The sequence below is a fragment of the Pyxicephalus adspersus genome, chromosome 5, assembly GCF_032062135.1.
Source record: "Pyxicephalus adspersus chromosome 5, UCB_Pads_2.0, whole genome shotgun sequence".
NCBI lineage: Eukaryota > Metazoa > Chordata > Amphibia > Anura > Pyxicephalidae > Pyxicephalus > Pyxicephalus adspersus.
In genome coordinates this window covers 64885369-64908279 of record NC_092862.1, presented here as the reverse complement: position 1 = coordinate 64908279, position 22911 = coordinate 64885369, and the positions used below count along the sequence as shown (strand labels likewise).

Genomic DNA, 22911 nt, shown 5'->3' with positions numbered 1-22911 from the left:
TCCCCATTGCCACGCCTACATTACCTTTTTTCTATTTTTTTTTTTTCAACAAACTTTATTAACAATAGATCATTTCGCCACACAGTATAGTAAATAGTGAGCACGCATTCACAATTCCTATTCAGTTGCTTGATCAGAATTCCCATATACTGTCTTGGCATTTTTATAGTAATTAAGCGCTGGGCAAGTTGTTTGCTGAATGGACAAAATCAGATAAGAGAGAAGCAGCTAAACTTCCTAACTATATGTGAACGTAAACATTTCATGCTCCCCTCCTATTGTTTATTACTTCCCCCACCTCCTAGATTGTAAGCTCTTTGGGGCAGGGTCCTCTCCTTCACTGTCTGTATCTGTCTGTCATTTGCAACCCCTATTTAATGTACAGCGATGCGTAATATGTTGGCACTAAATAAATCCTGTTTATTATTAATAATAATAATAATAATAATAATAATAATTAATAATTTAATTTGGATATTTGTGTTTAAAAATGTTGCAATGTTCTGTTTGACTTATTTGCTACTTCCTCTTTGATTCCAAGGTATTATCACTAAGATAAGCATGGATGGTCCTGTGTGTGCTTCAACTCTGATGTACAGGATGTGTTGGTCACACATGGCTTGTGCTTATTTCAGGTATTCACTATTTTTATCATGCCTTTCCTTGCTATCCTTTGTACTGATTTTGTACACAACCAAAGGTGGTGGAAAGAAAGTGGTGATATGTGTCCTCCCAAGTTAGTTTTTATTTCTGTTTTGGGGGACATTATATGTAGCACTCACCCCATTAGAAACACCTGAATTTCTGGGGGTTCTCTCTTGATGGAGAACAAACTCACAGGTTAATCCGATTCTTTGGTCTAAAGATTTTTGGTTTTTTAACAATTCAGGGTGATTAATGGAGAGGGTTAGGGAATAGGATGTAATGAATAAGCAGCTCATGATCTGAGGGGATAAGAAGATTACACACCACAATGTAGGATAAACCTCTTCACTTCTCTCATTCTCTTGCAAAGGCCTCATTCTTTGCATCAATCCACTCAATATATACCCAGATTCCAGCCTCATCCACGGGTTAAGGATGCCCCTTCTCCTGACAAAGCACTCATGCCAACCGGTCTTCTTCACTGCAGTGGCACTGTAGGGCTTCCTCTCTTCTGAGCAGACTACCTTTCTCATCCCAGGGCTTTTTCCTATCAGACTTAAGCCGCATACACACGTGCAATTCTTGTCGTTGGAAAGGATCTTTCACGATCCTTTCCAACGATAAGAACCGCAAGATGCATGAACGAGTGCTGTACATACAGCACCGTTCTGCTCTATGGAGAGGGGAAGAGTGACGGAGCGGCACCCTGCTGCGCGCTCTCCCCCTTCCCTTGCATTAGGATCGCTCATCGTCCGTGGATCTGCCAGGACGGACGATGTGTACGCAGCTTTAGTGTGGTCTAAGCCCCGGGTCCCAAATGGGCTAGGCCCCTACTGGCTTCCCTTGTCATGGCTGTGGTCCTTCGCTACTCTGAATCTCCACACATTTATCTGTTTGTAAGAACTCAGCTTACTGGGAACCAGTCCCAGTGCCTGGGTACTGGATAAACATCCTTCACCTGGTATAGATCCCCTTTCCTACTATGTGCCATAAGACCATCCCAGCAACAGGAGACAATCAATCATGAAAAGAGGTTTATATTTCAATACGTTTTTATTCAAATGTTTGCATTAACAACAAGTAAACAAACAAACAAGCAAATACAAGTTAGAGTAGAAGATACACAGGGAAAATAGGTTTAATACTTTACCATTACCAGGCCCAAGGTCTGGAAAGTCCTAGATTTGGCTACAATCTTACTAGGAACACTGCCTTCCCATGGAGCAGTCCCTACATCTAATTCATATTCCAGTAACACCAGATCATTCAATTAAAAAGTATGGGTGAACCACAACAGGGAAGTACAGAAAGCATTAAAAACCTGACAGATAACCTATAAAACCTTCAGATCTCTACAAAATAAATGTGAATATATCTGAATCCTACTGACATATAGGTAGTATTTTGACTGAGGCAAGCAGCTTTATCACCTGAGATTTATCAAAGTCCCTTGGTTGGATTTGAGAATAAAGTTCCAAAGTAGCATTGCAAGAGAACAGTCATGCTTGTAGCTGAACATGCACATTCTTTGTTTATACTTTATTTCTGGAGATTCCTGCACTTGAAGCAAATTTGTCCTCAAATCCTAGAATGTATTGCACACTGTACACTCAGACACAAGAAATGTGATAGTAATCCCAGTCAAAGAGCGCCGCTTCTCCAACCTTTAGATAAAGTTTGGCCTGCCACCAAAACTATCTCAAAGTGTCGTGAAAGAAGTTTGTTGCATGGTACAACCCAGCCAAATGTGATTACTGTCAAAATGAATCCTGACTGCTAAAAGCGTTGACCAAACCACTGGCCCTTTCAACTGGGGTTTAACTTTAAATTGGTGTCCTCTCAAACATTGAATCTGCTTGTCACTGTCAGACCTGTGTTAGTGAATCTGCTTGTCACTGTCAGACCTTTGTTGGTGAATCTGCTTGTCACTGTCAGGCCTGTACTGGTGAATTTTCTTGTGGCTGTCAGACATGTTACTGGTGAATCTGATTGTCACTGTCAGGCCTGTGTTGGTGAATCTGCTTGTCACTGTCAGGCCTGTGTTGGTGAATCTGCTTGCACATTTGCCTGGATTTCAGGGGTTTGAAGACTACAAGGCCAAGGGCAGTGGAGAAGTAAATGCAACCCCCACCTAAGGTTTACACTTAGGTATGTATAGGTTCATATGTAATACTGGGTTCACGCTTTAACACTGTATATAAAAGTGCAAAAAAAAAAAAAAAATAAGAAAATGAACTATAAAGCCAACCACTGCCAACCAAAGGAGGAAGTTGTCTCAGAACAGCGGAAGTGACGTACGATCGCCTCTTCCGCTCCCGTAACCTCGCCTCCTCCAGAGCTGGGAACTCGGAGAGGAAAATGGCTGCCGTGGTCTCAGAGCTTCGCGAGCCAGAGTAAGAGCCCGGGGGGCGGACAAAGTTCGGGGAGCTGGCGGCGGCTTGGAGCCGGCATTGTGGGACGTGCCCTCCATGTTGTGAATGGGAGTGTGTATGGCGGGAGGAGGCTCCAGGGGCTGTAGAATTACTATTCCCGGCTCACCTGTACACGAGGGGGCGGCACATCTCATACAGGAGCTCCTCTCTGTACACCGGCGGCCACCGATACCTAACGATCACCCACACCTGTCACACATGTCCCAGAGCATCGCCGGTGACTTTATCGTATGGTATAATTGTCTCCATAGACCCCTGTTCAGTGTGTGCGGAGATCGGGGAGGCGACTGATCTATCAACTCCGCACACACAGCTCGATTCCTGCCCCTCCCCCCATGTCTGATAATAACACATGTAAACATCTCACCATCATACAGACACGTGTATAGGCCAGACATTGCATGGATCATGCCAGGGACACACACAACACATGCTGTACATCCTGTGCAATAACATGCCCCATAGAGCAATGCACCTCATTGTGCCCCACAGAGCAATGCACCTCATTGTGCCCCACAGAGCAATGCCCCTCATTGTGCCCCACAGAGCAATGCCCCTCATTGTGCCCCACAGAGCAATGCCCCTCATTGTGCCCCATACATCTATGCCCCACACACCAATGCCCCCCATAGTGCCCCACACTGCAATGCCCCACATAGTGCCCTACACTGCAATGCCCCCCATAGTGCTCCATACAGCAATGCCCCCCATAGTGCCCCATACTACAATGCCCCACCTACTGCCCCATACAGCATACTGCCCCATACAGCAATGCCCCACCTACTGCCCCATACAGCATACTGCCCCATACAGCAATGCGGGCTGGGCAGTGTGCACCATATGTGGGGGTTGTAGAGGGCAGAACCCAACATGAAAAGAACAAACACAAACGTGTTCATGTCTAAGAGGATTGTGGTAATCTGTAGCAATCATATTTTACAGCTGTCACATCACTGACAGATGATTCCTGATATGAATTACTATTTATTTTATCGAGCCAGTCTCTTACATTCCTCACAGATTCAGCAGCGTCCTGCCTAGTATTGGGCCTTTTTTTCTTCTCATTTTTCATTAGGAAATTGCACGCCTATAAGATCCTGGGGCTAGAGGTGCATAAAGGGGTCTTGTTAATACTTTGATATCAGGATCTGTCACCATGGGATAACCGGTGTGAGCCCATACCCATGTATCCCATGTTGTGAATCCTGCCAGGCATGGCGGTAGTGTTGGTGCAGACGTCCGTGGAGGTTTATATTTGTGCCGGTATGATCGTGTACTGATTACATTTTCCTGATTGATCCAATTAAAATTTTATATTTTTATACCTGCTAAATCGATCACATCATACAAGGCCTGATTCACCAAGCTATAACACAAGGATTCAACCTTTATTTCAGTCACTGTCATTTCTAAAATCTCATTGATTCTATGGACTAAAAATGGACAGAATCCTCTGTGTCCAGCCAAACGACACTTTGACAGTGGCCCTGACCCCTTAAAGGATTTGTTGAGGGCTGACATCAGCACTATTACAGTTATCACTAGAGACATGCCTTGGGTGTCACTGTTTTGGGAAGCCGTTAAATCGGAGAGTTTCACTATAAATGGAAAAAACTGCCACTGTGGGAAAAAAAATAAAATATGTTTGCTGGAATGAGTTTTAAAATGTGTTTTCTTTAGAAAGCAGCCACAGCCTGAATATTAAAGCTAGTCTCCTGCCATCGGGCTGTACAGATGGACTATTACTTTGTATGGAAGCTGTGGTGTCTTTATGGAAGTTACACACACACATCCTGCTGAAACTATTCACAAGAGAGTGAGAGCTGTGCTGATTATTGGGCTATAGGGCTAAGCAGGTAATGCATGGTGGATCTTCTGTACAATATACTGGTAATGGACATGATTTTCTAAGGCTAAGTACACATATCAGATGATTCTTGTCGGAATATGGCTTAGTATCGGACGAGAATCTGATGGCTGTACAGTTCTCGTCCAATGTCATTCATGGATTCATCCTGTCCGATCCACGAATGATCGCAATGCAAGTGAAAGGGGAGAGAGCGCAGCAGGGTGCCACTTGCTCATTCCTCCCCTCCCCTCTCCATAGATCAGAAATGGTGCTGTGTGTACAGCGCTCATTCATGCATCTTTCAGTGTTTTGTTGTTGGAAAGGATTGTGAAAGATCCTTTCCAACGACAAAAATCTAACGTGTGTACATAGCCTAAGACTTTGAACACATTGCTTTGATTCCCATAGAACGTGTTTAGATCTCTTAAATAAAAAAAAAAAATCTATTGTAACTTATTCTTTTTTTTTTTCATTGCATTAGATCAGCTCAATGCACCACATTGCTTGTAAAAGTTGTGCTTACTGTGTTTTTTACAATGTGCACAACATTATTGAGGTGCCAATGTTATCAAATGACAACTGTGACAATTATTCTTCTGTGTGGAGTTAACACAAGCGTATTGTTTCTTCTGTAATTAAACGTACCCGTTTTAAAATAAAATCACCTGTTCTGACTCCATCCCAGTCGCCATCAGCTTTACTCCCAACTTGACATCTTCTCACCCTTCTTCAAAATGTTGCAATTGTTCTTTCATTTGTTTTAGCATTCACAAGCGAATTACAAGTGTGCACAATTGCCTGAAAATCATTGCGTATGAACAACATTAGACTGCTCTGAAAAGCCTGTGTATGTTAGACATTAGAATGGCACACATAAATGTGAAATGACTAGATTTTGTACCTAATTCTATTTCATACTTATGTGCTGCTTTCAACTATGAGAAGTCAACATGCAGACTTTAGATTCAATACAACAGTGGAAAAATGAAGCTAAATGAATGTTGACACATTTTTATTTTCAATCTTTATTCTTATGTTGTATACACTTCCCCGAATTCTTTATTAGTTTTTAAGCTCTTTAACACGAGTTGGTTCACTTATTATCTGTAATGTAACTGAGATATGTTATTCTTGTTTACAGTATGGAAGATGGTGGCACAAGTGAAAAGAGCATTGATGAAAATGGTGAAGTCTCAGAGGAAGATCCGCCTCAAAGCAAACACAATAAACACAAGAAAAAGAAACACAAGCATAGAAGCAAGCATAAAAAACACAAGCACCCTCCTGAGGAGGATAAAGATAAAAAACACAAACATAAACACAAGCATAAGAAGCATAAACGGAAAGAAAACGATGACAAAGATGACATTTCACCCTTAAAGAGGGCAAAGCTAGATGACTTTGCACTGCTGGAAGACCTTGAAAAGCAAAGAGCTTTGATCAAAGCAGAGCTTGACAATGAGTTAATGGAAGGTAAAGTGCAGTCTGGCATGGGATTGATACTACAGGGGTACAATTCAGGGTCTGAAGAAGAAGGCGAGATAAATGAAAAAATACGCAATGGTAAAAGAGTTTCCACCAAGTCCAATGTAAAAGCAAAACAGGAGCCCAAAAATACTTCTAAACGGAGATCTAGGAGCAAATCCAAAGAAAAGAACAAGCACAAGACAGAAAAGAAAAAACCTAAAGCCAACCTAGAAGCTGTTAAAGAAAAACTGCCTAGGAGTAGGTCCAAGGAATGTCAGAAATCTAAAAGTCCATCCAAAAGAAATCGATCCCAAGACCAGCTAAAAAAGTCGCCAGCATTGCGAAGGCAGTCTCCAGAAAAAAATATAAGGTCTAAATCTCCCCCAGAGGATAAAGTAAAATCAAGGGACAGGAAGAAATCACCTGTTTCTACTGAAAACAGAACAAAAGACCGAAGTAGGAAGTCTAAATCTCCATTACCAAGGCGAAGCAAATCCAAAGAGAGGAGATCCAGGTCAAAAGAGCACAAACCCAGAAGGTCTGATTTAGAGAAGGAAAAGAAACTCCTTCCCAAGTCACCTTCAAAAGATGCTTCTTCTGGCAAAGAAAACCGCTCTCCTGGTCGTCGACCAGCTCGCAGTCCAAAGGCAAGAAGTCTAACTCCAAAACAGCGTGATAGGACTTTAAGGCATAGCAGATCCCCACTTTCTCATGATAGGAAGACTAAACAATCTCCCTCGCGAACACAGTCCTCTCCAAGGAGAGCAAAGAGCAAGTCTACTGAAAGGAAAAGACGGGAACAAGAGAGAAGGCGGTTGTCCTCACCTAGGTAATTAAGTTTTGTTACATTTTGTGAATGGGATAGATAATAATTTGATCTGAAAATATACTCTTCACTATTGCGTTGTATATTATATGCTAACTAAGAATACATTGGTAGTTTCTGAAGAGACTTGTCACTGGCAGGGATGTAATCTAACCAGCAGATGCATTTTTATTCTATACTTATTTGTATTTGTCCGTGGGTTATCACTGGATCTTCAGTGACTGTTGATTTCATGTGTTTCTTTTCATACTGAGTAATCTGCTTAACTCTGAAAATGTTGGTACCCGGTGGCTGCCACTTATGGCTGGGGGAATGGGAAAAAACACAGCTGAAGTGGTAGCACAAAGGCCTCCTCCCTGGTCCTTGGGCTCACCTGGCTTTTCTTAAAGACAGTGCTGCTGGAAGATGCAGGGACTGTGTGGTTGGTTAAGCTGGTGGAAAAAAGCAGGAGAATGATGTAATAAAGAACCTCTAAGTATTAACTCCAAGCGCTTCTGGGTTTAGAGATGTCAGAATCCTGCCACAGTGGCAAGAGGTATAAGCAGATTATAGACTGTTTCTGCTTTGACAGGGAATGAGTAGACACCAGCTTTCTAAAAGACCCCAGATATCTCCATTAAGAGGACTGTCGCCACATTGGGTGGAGGTTTAGAATAGTGGGAAACAAAGTGTGAGTAAGGTCTTGAAATATATTGTTCAAATCTTCTTTTCCTCATTTTTAAGCAGACATAAGTATATCAAGTCAGGATAAAATGACTTTTGCAAAGTGGTGTTAGAATATTTGCTTCTTTTGTTAAATACCAAAAACTTCTAAATCAAAGCTGGTAACAATGGTTTTGACTATTTCTGCATGTAAAGGGTCACTATAATAAAGAGCTAAATTGAAGCTATACCTGTAAAAGTTGTCTATAAATGCCTTTCATGTGATGGCTGAGCACTGCCCCAATCTTGAGAGATCTTTTGCAGAAGGCTGCACTGCACTGAAACCGACACATCTCGGATTGTCAGTGTGTTGGGTCTCAGCTTTAACTGGTTCTTTATGCTGAACGTTGCTCATTACATTAATCATCTGAAAATCAGCAAGACAAACTAGTTGGCGCTGCAGGAAATCGAGGAGATCGACACTTCCTGAAGTGTCTGTGGACTTCAGTAGATATGTTTCCAGGTTAGAGCAGAGGAATAACTTCTACCTACTGTTGATTTTACCCCTTTTTGAAAATGTTGACCCAAGCAGTACCCTGAACATTTTACTTTTTTGTCATAAAGCCGACCTATCATCACATTTTTTACTTTATATAAAGCGTAGATAACCCCTTTTAAATAAAGTTTATAAAAAGTTTTTTTTATAGAAGGGGAGGCCCCTTCCCTGCGGTCTTTAACACTGCAGTGGTAAAGACTGAATGGGAAGCCTGCAGCCTTCTGGGAAACCTATGATACATATTCCAGGAGGCTTAAGGCTGCTCTTTCTGCATATGCTCAATCTTGGGCATATGCAGATTAGGCTTCCCCACGATGTAAAGTGCCGATCTCACACATGCGCAGGGCGAGATCAGCTGACAAGCAAAATTAAAGAAGAAGATGACTGTGCCCAGTGTTTCCTCCACACCGGAACAAGGAATCCAGGACAGCGTTGGACCCAAATGGAAGCTGATTGTGGAAGGATCAGGGGCTCTGCAGAAGTAAAGGTAAAGTGTGTGTGTTGTTGTTTTTTAAATGAAAACTCCATTCTAAATTACTGCTGAAAAACAGCTAACTGGTCTGTGAAGGTGCATGCACACATCTGTGTCTACAGCCTCAGCTGTAAATCTGCAGTGTTGGATCAAAGCTACTTGCTACATGCTGCTTCTGACTGAAATTCATAAAATATTTGAAGGAATATTTGGTGATGTCATTACTATGCTGCTAGCTGCTTTCCTTGCTAAAGGAAGGGGTTTCTGACTTTGTGAAGCACAGTTGTCTTTGCCAAGTTTAGCATTTTTTTTACAAAAATTACTCTGCTAGTTAAAGCATTCAAGAATGGTCTTGTTGAAACCATGTAAATATCCTTATATACTCCACAACCATGCCATGTATGTGTAGATGTATTTTTCAATGGGGTAGTTTGGAGTTGGGTATTATCTAAAGAGGTTTTTTTTTTCTTTTGGGATGGAGACCATTACGATCTTAGAAAAATTAAATAGTTACTTCAATCTCTGGTTCATTCGAATATTTTGGGGTTATGTGTACTGTAAAATAATTGAGAAAAACTGAGTAGCCTTTATATAGAGTGCTGTAGACCTTGTTTGTCTCCTGTCCATGTAGCACAGGCACCTACATCCAGAAAAGACATTAGGAACAAAAGAAACATAGTTATATAAACTATATTTCAGAAGCTTCTGTATGTATTTAGGTTTAGGTTGACATAACTTAAAAATGTGTTCTATTTATAATGAAGTGGCTTCCTAAATTAAACCTTGGAAATCCTTAAAAAAAACTGTTTCAAAGGGATGAATGTGGACTGCTTGCTTAAAAAAATGTTAGATGCCTCGTGGTCATGGTGCTCCTTTTGTGAATTTTTATGGGAACTTTTCTAAATGTTTCTAAAGTTATTACAATATTATTTTTTAAGATCACGTGCCAGAGATGAAGGGCCAACAAGACACGATAGGACAAAAGAAACTAGTCCACCTCGATGGTCTCCTTCTAGAAGACGTTTAAGTAGATCACCTTTAAGAAGAAGATCACGGTCACCTATTAGGCGTAGTAGATCTCCTCGTCGAAGAAGCAGATCTCCTCACTGGAGGTAAGTAAAGTTTTGAGAAAATTTTAGTTAAATCTATTTCTGTTGTTCTAGGTGCAAAATAGGACTACGGCCTCCTGTTAAAAATGTTCCAAAATATGTCATTATAAGTGTATCTGTACCTAATGATTTTTCTTGATTTGGGTGATTTTATATGGTGAAGCATGGTTTTCAGAGGCCCACTTAGCATATTATTGTACATAAAATTTTAGCCTCTAAGTACTTAATAACAGACACCTGGCTACATGTAAAATTAATAATTTTTTTTTTATTTAGTGCCCACATGATATTCAGTGATTTACATAGTCCATAGTCAAGGTCAGAGGTGTTCACAATCTAATGTCCTTATCATAGTCATATGTCTTTAACGCAGTTCAAGGCCAATTGGGGGAGGTAGACGATTTATCTAATTGCATGTTTTTGGGAAGTGGCAAGAAACCAGAGTGTCTGAAGGAAACCCAAGCAAATACAGGAAAAACATACAAACTTAAGGTCATTTAAGTTATTACTGGTTTATAAAAGTGCCAATAGAAATAATTTGTCTTGCCAATACATTGATTTTTAATTTCTGGATTATCTAACAGAGGCAGAAGAAGTAGATCACGTCTCAGAAGGAGGTCTCACTCACGAAGTGGTCGAACGCGCAGAAGGAGGAGCAGGAGTAAGGACAAAGAAGATAAATTTAAAGGAAGCCTTTCTGAGGGAATGAAGGTGGAACAAGAATCATCAGATGAAAAGTATGTATAGCTTTACTTTAAAAAAAATGTTCTACCTGAGCTAGTTTTTTTTTTCCCTCTTGGTAAACTTTTTCATGTTTGATTTACTTAGGGGGCCTTCACTTAGTAAAGTGATAGCTTTCTGAACTTAGTGGAAAAGGTAAACTGGCCCATTTTAGTTATCTAATCATGTTCATGAAACCATCTTGTTTTGTTTTTCCTTTTTTATGATTTGCAATTCATGATGAACTTGGCTAAGTGAAAGTCTACTCTTTTTACAAATATACCCAACAAAGTAAAGTATTCATGTAATAAAAAGGTTCTATACTATTATCTCCCCCCAGAGACTTTGTTTAGTATTCTGTTTCTCTAACCGTTGCTGGGAGGGCACATCGCTATCACTATTCATGACAGAGGCTGGTTTAGTAAACCGGTAGACTGAAAATGTTCACAATATAATTTGTGTGAATTAATTACAGCAAATTTACAAGTGTCAGGTGAATTAAATAAAAAGATGTTTTCACCTAACAAGAAATTACACAAATTAATTGAATATGTTTTGTGTGTGAACATTTTCAAATCCTTTAGTAAATAAAAATCTTAACATGATAACTGATAATTTATGGCACTGCTAATCTGTGGCTCTGGTTAAAAACAAATCCTTGATGGTGAATTTGGGGAAAATTAACACTGGGCATTAAAGCTTAGGTCAACCTTTTGCCCTGTTTTTTTCCCCTTTGATTATGTATAACAGCCTAAGTGTCATTTGTGACAAATGTGAGATTTTGTGATTAGTGGTTTGAGAATTGCCTATATAGGAGGCATTTTAAGTTGCCATACGATTACCCATTCTGCGTTGTATTATATCTGGTCAATAGGAGCACATGTATGACCACCATGCACAAACATAAACTAAACTGATGCCCGGTAAATACAAAATATAAAAGGTTTTTATTGACATGGGAAATGTTGCCTGCCCAGAAACGGCTTTCACAGAAAACCACAAGATTTGTCATGAGTGCAAACATGGTTACCAGTTTATGCTCTTACTATATAGGGGATAAATATTCCGCTTGCTTAGTGACAAGGGTAAATGTTTCTTTGGTAAGTTTGCATTTATTTATCATGCCTTGTAGTTAAATGAACCCAGCACAGGAATGGGAATAGTACAGAATCAAAATTAGTAATCAAATGCAAGCATTTTTTAAAAAAATTGAATAAGGAAATTGTACAGGCAGTCCCTGGGTTAAATACGAAATAGGGACTGTAGGTTTTTTCTTAAATTGAATTTGTATGTAGGTAGGAACATGTACATTATTTTGTTAAATGCAATTAGGACTGATGTTTGTCTCAACATAATATTAGGCAGCATGGTGTCAGTTACTGTAAAAAAAAAAAAAACCTCACTGTGAGTTATTCACAAACAAAGCAAAAAAAAAAACTTTAGACTTTCATTAACTTCTGGAGGAAGCTGTGCTTTGATATGTAAAAATAAACAACTGCGGAGTTTGTCTTGGTCATTAAAGAGTTACAAGATGTTAAAGATCAGCTCAGCTCTTAACCCCCCTAGCGTTCTAATTCTGTCAGTTTTTTTATGCCAAAATGATCCTATATTTTTTGCTAGAAACTTTTGTTTATATTGTGGGCCTGTAATTCTTAGGATTACCTCTCCGGTATAATAACCATATTTATTTATTGTAATATATTTATATTATAATCATAAACTATATTATAATACATAATTATAAACCATAACAATGTAATTTATCAAAAAAAACTATTTTATCAAAAATTTTTTACTTTTTTCCAAACAAGGGTGCAATATTATTGATAAATATTATAATAAATTAAATGCAGATTTTAGAAAAAAAAATTTACATTTTTAGTTGACATCCTGGGTGTGGTAGATTTTGAAGCAGGGTGCTGCACAAAGTCCAACATCAAACATCAAAGTAGAACCTGGTTTCTTTGCGTTTCTTCATTCCTCTCATCGGTTTTTGAGCAGCAAACCACGCACATCCACGCACAACATTTTCTGTGTTGGTGGGATGTATTCAGTGAAGTGACGACCGGTCAGGTGTTCTGGGTTGACAACAGTGGAAGCACGACGTCCACGTCTATTCAAAGCCACTGGTGGTCTTTGGTGGTTCTTGACTATGGATTTGGAACTATGGATTCGGAAACTTGCAAAATGAAGTATGAATGATTCACAGGTCTCTGACAATTTTTTTTTTTGTACAGAATGTAGGCATTCCATAGGTACTGCTCAACTAGATGCCTGAAGCTCGTTGCTGGGTAGAATGTCATGGCTTGGTCAGCTCTGTCGACACCTCCCATGGTGTTGTTGTAGTCAATCACCACCTGTGGCTTCATCACTTCTTTCCCACGTTTTGTGTGTACCAGAACAGTGGAGGCATCATGGACAGTACTCTTTAGGCACACATCTTTTCTGTCACGCCATCTTAGGGCCATCATCTTGCCTTTCTGCCAGGCAACAATTTATCCTGTATGTCAATGCTGACATCTCTTTCTGGCACATAGGTTTGCTGGAAATTTTGTAGAATCATCTGAGACCCTACCCAAATTTTCTTCAGTTTTGGTGCAGGATGGGTAGTCTCATCAAATTCTTCATTGTTTGCGAAGTGCAGGTACTTCATTAAGAGGGAAAAGCGGTATTCTGGCATGACTGCCAAAGAATGAAGTGGCAATCATTTTATTTTTGGACCAGTACCACTTCTGCATGGGTTTGCCCACAACTCCCTACAGGATCACCAAGCCCAAAAACAGCCAAATGTCATCCTTGGTCACAGGTTCCCACTTTCTGCTTCTTGCAAACCTCAGGTGTGGAGCACGTGTTGTTGTCCAGCGTACTTTTATAGTGTGGTGAAGGTTGCAAGTAATATGTTAGCAAACACAGAGCAGCATACATGTTTGCATAAAAAAAGTTTTAAAAGTTTGCAAACAGAGCGGCTTACCTGTTTGTCTCCTCAACAATTTTTTCGATAACATCATCGGTCAAAAACAACTTCAGGTATGCCGGGGGGTCGTCGCATTCAGCCTCAATTTTCATCCCAGGTGCTGCAGTGAATGGAAATCTTGGCAGTGCTGCCTGGTCGGCATCAAGGTCATTGGAGCACCACGTGTGCACAGCACTGACCTCAGTTCACCTTCGCTGTCTGATGACAAAAGTTCCTGGTGAATCACTATCGCTCGATTCCACAAGGGACTCAAAAATCGCTATCGCTGCTTTCATATTCCTCCAAAACAGTGCTTGTGCCGGCGAGATGCATTTTAGAGGCCATGTGGTCTCCAGCAGTCAGTCAGGAACAATCAAGGTCAAAGCGAAGTGATGAAATGATACATTCAGGAAGTGATTTCAAGTCATCAAAAGGTCAGATCAAGGTCAGGGCCAATAGTGGGCAAAATTTAAATTAGGGCACTGGGCAATGATACTTGGTGCACTAAAATATGTACTTGTACTTTTATGTGTTTTGTAGCATTTTTTACTGTAAAAAAAATAAATAAATTTAAAAGCAGATTACATAGTATTCTGCTTTTTTAAATTTCCGGCCCCCAGAATCCATCACTCCACCGCATCACCCTGAAAATGTCACATCTTGCTGGGTGATGCGATGGGGATGTCCCTGCCCTGCTCACTCCCCTAGATCCACCAACGATGCTGCTTGCATCACCTGGAGGCTGCGAGCGTCACATCTTCCAGGTGATGCGAGCAGCAATAGTAAATTCCGGGGGTGATGCCAGCGGGAAATCGCCACTGGCATCACTCCCGGAATTTACTATTGCTGCTCAAATCAGCAGTTAGATGTGATGCACTATGCAGAAATCCTGCATGGTGCATCGCCCCTTACTGATAATAGGCGTAGCGGCGTGGCTGGGCCCCTGGCGTCATTTAAAAGCAGATTACTCAGTATTTGCTTTTAAATTTCCCGCCTGGCCACGCCCCCTAAAGGACAGACTCCCCGGCATCACAGCGGGGATCGTCCGATCGCAGCTGGAGCAGGGGCACAGGTAAGGGGGCTTCTAAAGTTACCCCGAGTACTCTGGAGTACCGCTAGGGGGGTTAAGATCACCCACAAACTCAGCTGTGTTTAGCAAAAGATTTCTTCTGGAAGTCAAGCAAACCACCCCTCCCCCCTTCAAGCCTCCTTCGTCCGTATGTTTGCTTTTAGGATATCTGTTCATAACCAGGGCCTATTATTTTCCAAGAATTACATCATTTTTTCTTATAAATGTGTTCTGTACTATTTTTTTCCAAGATTATAGCTTAAATTAAAGCCTGTTGCCCAACTTTGTTCTATTTCTGAGGCATTTTATTTTAAATCGTTATTTTTTTTTTTTTTTTTCACTTTTAGTCTAGAAGATTTTGATGTTGAAGAAGAAGATGAAGAAGCTCTTATTGAGCAAAGGCGACAGCAAAGGCTGGCAATTGTAGAGGTCAGTGTTAAACAAAATGTATTTTATATGTAGAATTAGGTTACTTCCGTTATTGTATTTCTTGCAAGATTTTTTTTTTTTTTTTAAAAAGTGGATTTTTTTTCTATCAACACCTATTGGGGCATGAATTAAAATAAGCAATTTCTTTTCTGTTACAGTGATACAAAATAGAAAAAAAAAAAAAAAATGTACGTGTATTTGTGGGGACAGTTATATTTGTTAAAATCAGAGATATAAACTGTTATTTCATTAAAGTGAACCTCTGATTATTTAGGAGTTATCTAGGGCAGCGGTCCCCAACCACCGGGCCGCGGCCCACTACCGGTCCGCGGCGGTGTTTTCAGTGGGCCGCGAGTACATGATCCATTATTGAAAACGAAGCGGCACCCAACCACCATCCGCGGACCGGAAGTGGTCCGCAGCGGTGTTTGTATGAGATGCCGGTAAATGTACACAGTAGTCTGTGTACAAGCAATGCGAGCACATGACATGCAGCTCGATTGGCTGTCAGATGTCATGTGATCGCTTTGAAGCAGCAGAGGTGCACAGAGAGAAAAGAGAAGATGCCAGAGTATGTCTTCTCTTTTCTCTCTGTGCACACCCCCCCCCCCCCCCCCCCCCCCCCCCCCCCCCCCCCCCCCCCCCCCCCCCCCCCCCCCCGGCCCTCAGAGAAATTTCCTTCCGTGAAACCGGTCCCTGGGGCCAAAAAGGTTGGGGACCGCTGATCTAGGGAGACTCACTTCATATCTGCATACCAGCCCCTATTTGGTGACTATAGGTTGCACTTTGAATCAGACCTGCAATGGGGCTATTCTAGAGATAAACTGGACCTGTTAGGACTATGCTAATTAATTTCATTGTGTTTTTTTTTTCTCTTACGTTTAAAATGTGATTTTTCTACTAGAAATACAGATATTTAAATGAAGACAGCAATATGTCAGTGAACTCTGAGCCAAGCAGTCCCCAAAGCAGTTCTAGCAGTCGCTCTGCTTCACCAGATGATATTCTTGAGCGTGTTGCAGCTGATGTTAAGGAATACGAGAGGGAGAATTTTGATACCTTTGAAGCTTCTGTCAAAGCAAAACACAATTTAATGGCAGAACAAAATAATGGTAAGAATGAGCTGCTGTGTCTTGTACATATTTACATATTTGGTTTACGTTTACTGTTCATTCGATTCTTTTGTATGTAAACACCAATATATTTTTTTGCTTCACAGGAAATCAGCAAAAGAAAATAACTGCTCCTGATATGTTTACAGAATCTGATGACATGTTTGCTGCTTACTTTGATGTAAGTGTTTATTTAGGCCATAATAACATTTTTTGTATGTTGGATAATACTAGCACATGGTGTTAAAATTAACAGTCAGCAATCCTCTCACTATTGATGCAAATAAAGCCACTTCATACTGTCCATCAGATATTTTGAGTTTGGAGTTGCTTTACTCCTGTTTGTTTTTTGGTACTAGTTGAGATAAGTCCGAGCTGTAGTTGTGTGTTAAACATTTTTTGCCGATCCCATCACTGGCTTTTCTGACCAAGTTGTATTCTGTAATCTGGTTTTGCTTTTTTTCACATTTTCTGTAATAATGCTTTGTTTTCAGAGTGCTCGTTTTAGAGCTGCAGGCATTGGAAAAGATTTTAAGGAAAATCCCAATTTGAGAGATAATTGGACAGATGCAGAAGGCTACTATCGTAAGTATTTTGTTTTCTTTTTTCCTTAAATACCTTTGAATTGTTTTTACCTATAGGAAGCCAATAGGTTAAACTATCAATAGATAAGTGCGTTCTACTTTAATTGTAAATAGGTAAAACGTGGTGTGTTTATATAAAATATGTGTGTTCACTCTCTCTCTGTCTCTGTCCCTTTTTGCATAATATGTTGCCTTAATGGTACACATTCTTATTCCAGTCAGAGTATAAATATTTCGGCTTATAGCCATATAGAACTGACATTGTTTTGACAAAAGCTTGTTTACATGTGTGTCTATTATGCTTAACATTACATTGCTTATTCTCTTTATCTAGGTGTAAACATAGGTGAAATATTGGAGAAGCGGTATAATGTCTATGGATATACCGGTCAAGGAGTCTTCAGTAATGTTGTACGTGCTAGAGATATGGCAAGAGCTAATCAGGAAGTTGCCGTCAAAATCATCAGAAACAATGAATTAATGTGAGTTTTATCACCTGGGTTATGATTTATTTATGTAGACACATTAACAATTTATGACCCCTATGCAAAAAAAAAAAATATTTTGAACCCAGTAGTTATTTGGATTTTTAGTTTTATGCAGATTGTGTAGCATCCTTCTTAAAATAAAGGTTACGTTTAATTACATACTTGAAGATCCATACTGTGGAAAATAAGAATGGGAAGGAGTAGGCCAGCATTCAGCTCTGCTTTTATTTACATGTCAATTGTCCCACTATTTTGGACCCTTCTGTGGTAGTTGAAAAAGGTACATAAATGTGGATGTAGGTGCTTGTTACTATAGCAGGATTTACAGCTTGTAGTAGGGAAACCTGGGTCTGTTCCATGGCCTTGCTTTCTTCACAGGATATTACATTTTTTTACAATGTTAATCAGCCAGTTGTACTAATTTTTCTTTATATTAATAAAGTAATGAAGGTTGGAGGGATTGGGAATGGTTGCTGACTTGGATATTTTACAGCATAGGATAAAATACCTGGTTTGTGTTTTTCAAAATAAATTGCATATCACCAAATGCTTTTTTTTGATACCAGTGTACCAATCTGTTATCTATCCATAGGCAAAAAACTGGCTTGAAAGAATTGGAGTTCCTAAAGAAATTGAACGATGCAGATCCAGATGACAAGTTTCATTGTTTGCGGTTGTTCCGACACTTCTACCATAAACAGCACTTGTGTCTTGTATTTGAACCACTCAGGTAACTGTTTAATTTTAGATTTTTGACCATGCATTTATGCATTTTTCCCAATGTAAGCAACTTCTTTCTTTTATTTTTTTTTTAGTATGAACCTGCGTGAGGTTTTGAAGAAGTATGGAAAAGATGTTGGTCTGCACATCAAAGCAGTGAGATCATACAGCCAGCAACTATTTTTAGCTTTAAAGCTTCTAAAAAGATGCAATATCCTGCATGCTGACATCAAACCTGATAACATTCTGGTAAGAACTTAGGACTGCTGTTACATATTTAAAGATATTAAACACAATTTTTATTCTTTTGGGTGGAATGATATTCAGAGTTTTACAGATCCTCAATTGCTGCATGTTGTCAAAATTCTGAGCGTCATACGCCATATCTTGTTGTTTATCCAAACGTTATATATGTGAAGTGTTCTTTGCGCACACAGAAAAAAGAAACTGTCCCACTTTGAATTATGCCCTCCTCACCTACATTCTATTTCCTTTATTTATTATCTGTTCAGCTGTCAAAGAGCAAAGAAAGACAGTTCTGTGTAAGCTCCTATTGGCTCAAGTCAAAACTCACTTAGAGGTTATTTTCTCTGCCCCAAGGTGACAAGGGTCTTCTGAAATTCCAGGGCACATGTCTTTCTTACTCAGAATTACTTAATTTCTTTGCTTTTAGCTGTTGTAAAGATCAATAAAGAAAAAGCAAAATGTTAATATCTACTGCTAGGTAGCGAGAAATAAAAGTGTATTTTTATGCTTTGGCCTGCGGGAGCACAGGTAGAAAAATTGCAATAAAGCATTTATTTTATTAACATTAGAAATACACACATTTAAAATATTGGCCTTTGTAATATAGTTGTTTTCTTTTTCTTGTTTTTAGGTAAATGAATCCAAAACAATCCTCAAACTTTGTGACTTTGGGTCAGCATCCCATGTGGCAGACAATGACATTACACCATACCTTGTCAGTAGGTTTTACAGAGCTCCTGAAATTAGTAAGTACAGATGTTTCCTTGACTTAGTAATCATTTGTGCTGTGTAATAACTTACAGTTGTTATGGTTCCTGGATAATAATTATGGTGCTTCTCCTGCAGTTATTGGCAAGATCTATGATTATGGAATAGACATGTGGTCTGTTGGCTGCACACTGTATGAGCTCTACACTGGAAAAATATTATTCCCTGGAAAAACCAATAACCACATGCTAAAATTAGCTATGGACCTGAAAGGAAAAATGCCAAACAAGGTAATTTGATTTTAAGGGTAACCTTGATTAGTCTGGTCTAGATTTAGTTTGGAAGATGTCTTATAAAATGGGCTGTGCAGTTCTTTTCATATTTGTAAAAAATAAAATAAAATCACTGAACACTGAGTTATCTACCCTTTATTATAAAGTAAGAATTGTGCAAAAAGATCACTTTGATGTTCAGATTTTGCTAGTGCTGGCTAGTTTTGTAATGTTAGGTTTTTATTTGAAAAGGATGACAGTGAGGCAGGCTTTCAAGGACAAAGCTGTTATGCTATATTAGACATTTCCACACAGATTTTTTTTTATGTCACTGAGTGGATTTAAATGTTTTCTTTTATGACATTCAAAGTTTTCACCAACCTTTTTTTATGTCATGTTCACAGATGATTCGGAAAGGTGTGTTTAAGGACCAGCACTTCGATGCAAACCTTAACTTCATGTATATTGAAGTTGACAAAGTTACAGAAAGAGTAAGTATTAATTTTATTTTTATGTGTTGGTTGTGTTATACCTAAATGCAATTATTTTGTAATAAATTCCTTGTGATAAAAATTTAGTATATTGCATGGTAGGTATATAAAATGGTATATTGTGGTAATGTAGAAATGAACATTACTACGTCAGTTTTCTTTTCAGTTACTTTCAGTTATCTTTAATCCTGACCTGAAAGTGTCAACCATTTTTATGTTTATCATTACAGTTAAAGTATACAGAAAAAAGTTCAAATATTTTTTTATAGTCTTGGATTAGGTAGGGTTTTTTAAACCCTGCGAAATGTTTTTGATTTCTGCTCACCTCCTATATTAATAATGAAAAGTTTGAATTTGTAAAACGTTAAGTTCTCATTACTTTTCTGTCTCAGTGGCAGTGTTTAAAACCACCTGACCATGTCCTTATTTTTCCCACTTTAACAACACCTTTTGATAAAGGTACTTTAGTAGTGTAACAGTGCTATTTCTCTGCACTATTTTTTTTTTAACCCGCCCATTTCTTCTTTCTAGGAAAAAGTTACGGTAATGAGCACTATTAACCCAACAAAGGACTTGTTGGCTGATTTAATTGGATGCCAGAGACTTCCAGAAGAGCAACGTAAAAAAGTTCACCAATTAAAAGACTTGTTGGATCAGATCCTTATGTTAGATCCAGCAAAACGAATAAGCATCAATCAAGCACTTCAGCACCCATTCATTCAGGAAAAGATCTAAACGTGAGAAATGATTTGACTGGATCACATGCCAGGATTGAAGACCCCCCTACAGCAGCCTGTTAATGTATATAAACATATAAATATTTCCTTGCAAAGTTGAGGAAGCATGACTTGTTTGATTCAAAGTCAAGAGTTTATTTTACTTTTATTTTGTTTATCAATAAATTGTGATATCTGTACTTTTTTTCCACAGTAGGAATGCTTATAAATTGGCGCAACTCTACTCAAGAGTACAAATACAATTTCCTTTGAACATTAAATTTGGGGAAAACAAAGCTGCAAATTAATGTTTGGATGTTAATATTTGATTTTTAGCGGTCATGGCTCTTTTTTGTTTTGTTTTTTTTTTTTGTTTTTAAACAATTTGAGAAAACATGACGAGCATAAATGCTGTTTATATTCACGTTTTCCTAGGTTGTGTGCGCAGGCCTCAGCAGCATGCTCTTGGTCTATTCAGTGCCGAAGGGGGGCCTGTTCCTTCTAGAGCCTGCCTGCGGGGATGGTCTCCTCTTTTAAAGCAGGGTGTGTACAACTTACAGTACACTGAAGGTAAGCTAAACCATCAACATTGTTGGTATTTTAAAATGTCATGTAAATATAAAATGAGAACTTGGTAGCTAATTGTGGCAGCTTTGTGCCCCTGCATGTTTCACAAGTGACCTACTGTTTTGTTAGTTTGTAACGTTTTAATTTGGACAGTACTTGTGGCAGTTTCAATCCACATTTTCTCTCCATTCCTTTCTAGTGGAGTATGCACAATTGATGGAAAGGGGCACCTTCAGTGTACTGGTTCTTAAATATGTCCCTTTTTTTTCCTTATTTTATTCCACTATCTTCATATAAAATGTGTATAGTCTGCAAAGTTTAAAGGTCAGTCTATCCACAACTGATATTTTAGTTACCTAAGGGTGGTGTTTTGTAATGAAATTCCTCAAAGGCTTCATAAAAATCCTATGGCTTCTATGGCCAGTATTTCCAGGGCTTTTTGGCCTTGCGTTATTTTGCTGCATTTTAATTTGATTAAAAAAACACATATCTGGGGAAGAGGGAAGGAGGGGTGGCGCAATTGGCAAGCAGTGCTGATATTTTAGTTGTAAAAGTGTCCACAGAAAATGGACTCTGGAAGCTTTTCTAAGAATCAGTTTCTGTTGATCTACATATGTGACTAATATCAGTTATGGGCTGACTGAGGATTTAAAGTCTAGGTAGAGTTATGCATTGTCATGTTTAAACATCTGTAACAAAAAAGAATCATTTTATAGGTTCTGTGTATTGAAAATGTACTTTTTTGTAACTGAACTTGAAGCAGAGGGATAGCCATTTTTTCTGGTTAAAGGATTCCCTCTAATAAGGCCTATCTGAAATGTTTTTTTGTCTTTGTTTTCATTGTTTGTGATTATGTTGTCTTTCAATACAGGAATAAACTCTCCAATCTTGAACAAAAATCAGCTGCTTTTTAAAAGCGGTAATTGCTTCTTTACCTTTTTTCTCTTGTAAATTTATCTTTTTGTTAAGCCTTCAAATGTTCATTTTGCATCAACATTTGACTCACTTATTGTAAAGTGAAGGTTGTTCTGCTGCATGTACAGTAACCCATGCAGATATCTGTATGTTTTCAGTATGCATCATTAGATAATAAAGTCTTTTGTGAAAAAAGGTATCTGTAGCCATTTGTAATATGTCTTATTTGGATTCTGATAAAAATGGGAAGTGCCACTAATGATTGAAAAGTCCATTTAATTTCAGTAAGTAGAATGTATGCTGTCTTTGGGGACATAGGTTACCTTTGAGTAGTTTCCAATGATTCTCACCTTTATGATACCAAATAAATTTTTAATGCTTATACTCTCAATCTGTGTTAGAGTGATTCTTTTTATGCTTGTGGTATTAACTAATGTTTGTGCTGTTTTCTCACTTTTCCTCTTGATGGTGCTGAAAGGAAAATGGAAAGCAAGACAAGGCCTCCCAACGGCTGCTTTGCTGAGACACCATCTTCACCTTCCTCACAAGGTCATTCTTGACAGCATGTGTAGATAAGCATATAGAAACATTGCAAAAAAAATAGGTGTATCCAGATTTACAATTTGTTGTTAGAAAAATGAAAAACTCTAAAGACTACTCAGCTATGTAAATAGACATAAATCTTTACAGTTCAAGCGCTGTGGTTTTTTGCTTGTCATTTTTTTGTCCTGCTTTGTGCAGTGATATTGCCACAGCTTGCCATTTTGGCTAACCCATGCGCTTTCAGCTCATGAACTATAGATGATTGGGCATTCCACTGTGTAAACCGCAAAGTGTGCTGACTGCATTAAAGCCTAATAACCAGTCATATTCCAATTTATGGAAGCCCAAGTAGGAGAAATGACTTATTTTGCTTGTTATCA

The 22911-nt window shown here is 38.9% G+C and overlaps 1 protein-coding gene across 4 annotated transcripts; it reads left to right on the top strand.

The window, feature by feature from the left end:
* The first annotated feature begins 2935 nt into the window (after positions 1–2935).
* PRP4K (pre-mRNA processing factor kinase PRP4K) lies at positions 2936–22379 on the top strand. 4 transcript variants are annotated; one of them, XR_011920853.1, is made up of 16 exons: positions 2936–3038; positions 6068–7222; positions 9828–10001; positions 10583–10735; positions 15088–15169; positions 16074–16281; positions 16389–16462; positions 16776–16866; positions 17200–17347; positions 17946–18083; positions 18169–18322; positions 18951–19065; positions 19166–19317; positions 19704–19790; positions 20322–20591; positions 20942–22379. XR_011920853.1 is itself a non-coding variant. In XM_072411768.1 (16 exons), exons 1-15 carry the CDS (start codon positions 3004–3006, stop codon positions 20523–20525), a joined length of 2970 nt encoding a protein of 989 aa, XP_072267869.1. In that variant the 5' UTR covers positions 2936–3003; the 3' UTR covers positions 20526–20527; positions 20942–22379. The 4 variants fall into 4 exon arrangements, 3 of the variants coding, with proteins under 3 accessions (XP_072267869.1, XP_072267868.1, XP_072267870.1); XM_072411768.1 differs by having other exon boundaries at positions 20322–20527; XM_072411769.1 differs by adding an exon at positions 4758–4933 and having other exon boundaries at positions 2948–3038; positions 20322–22379.
* Positions 22380–22911: the final 532 nt, after the last annotated feature.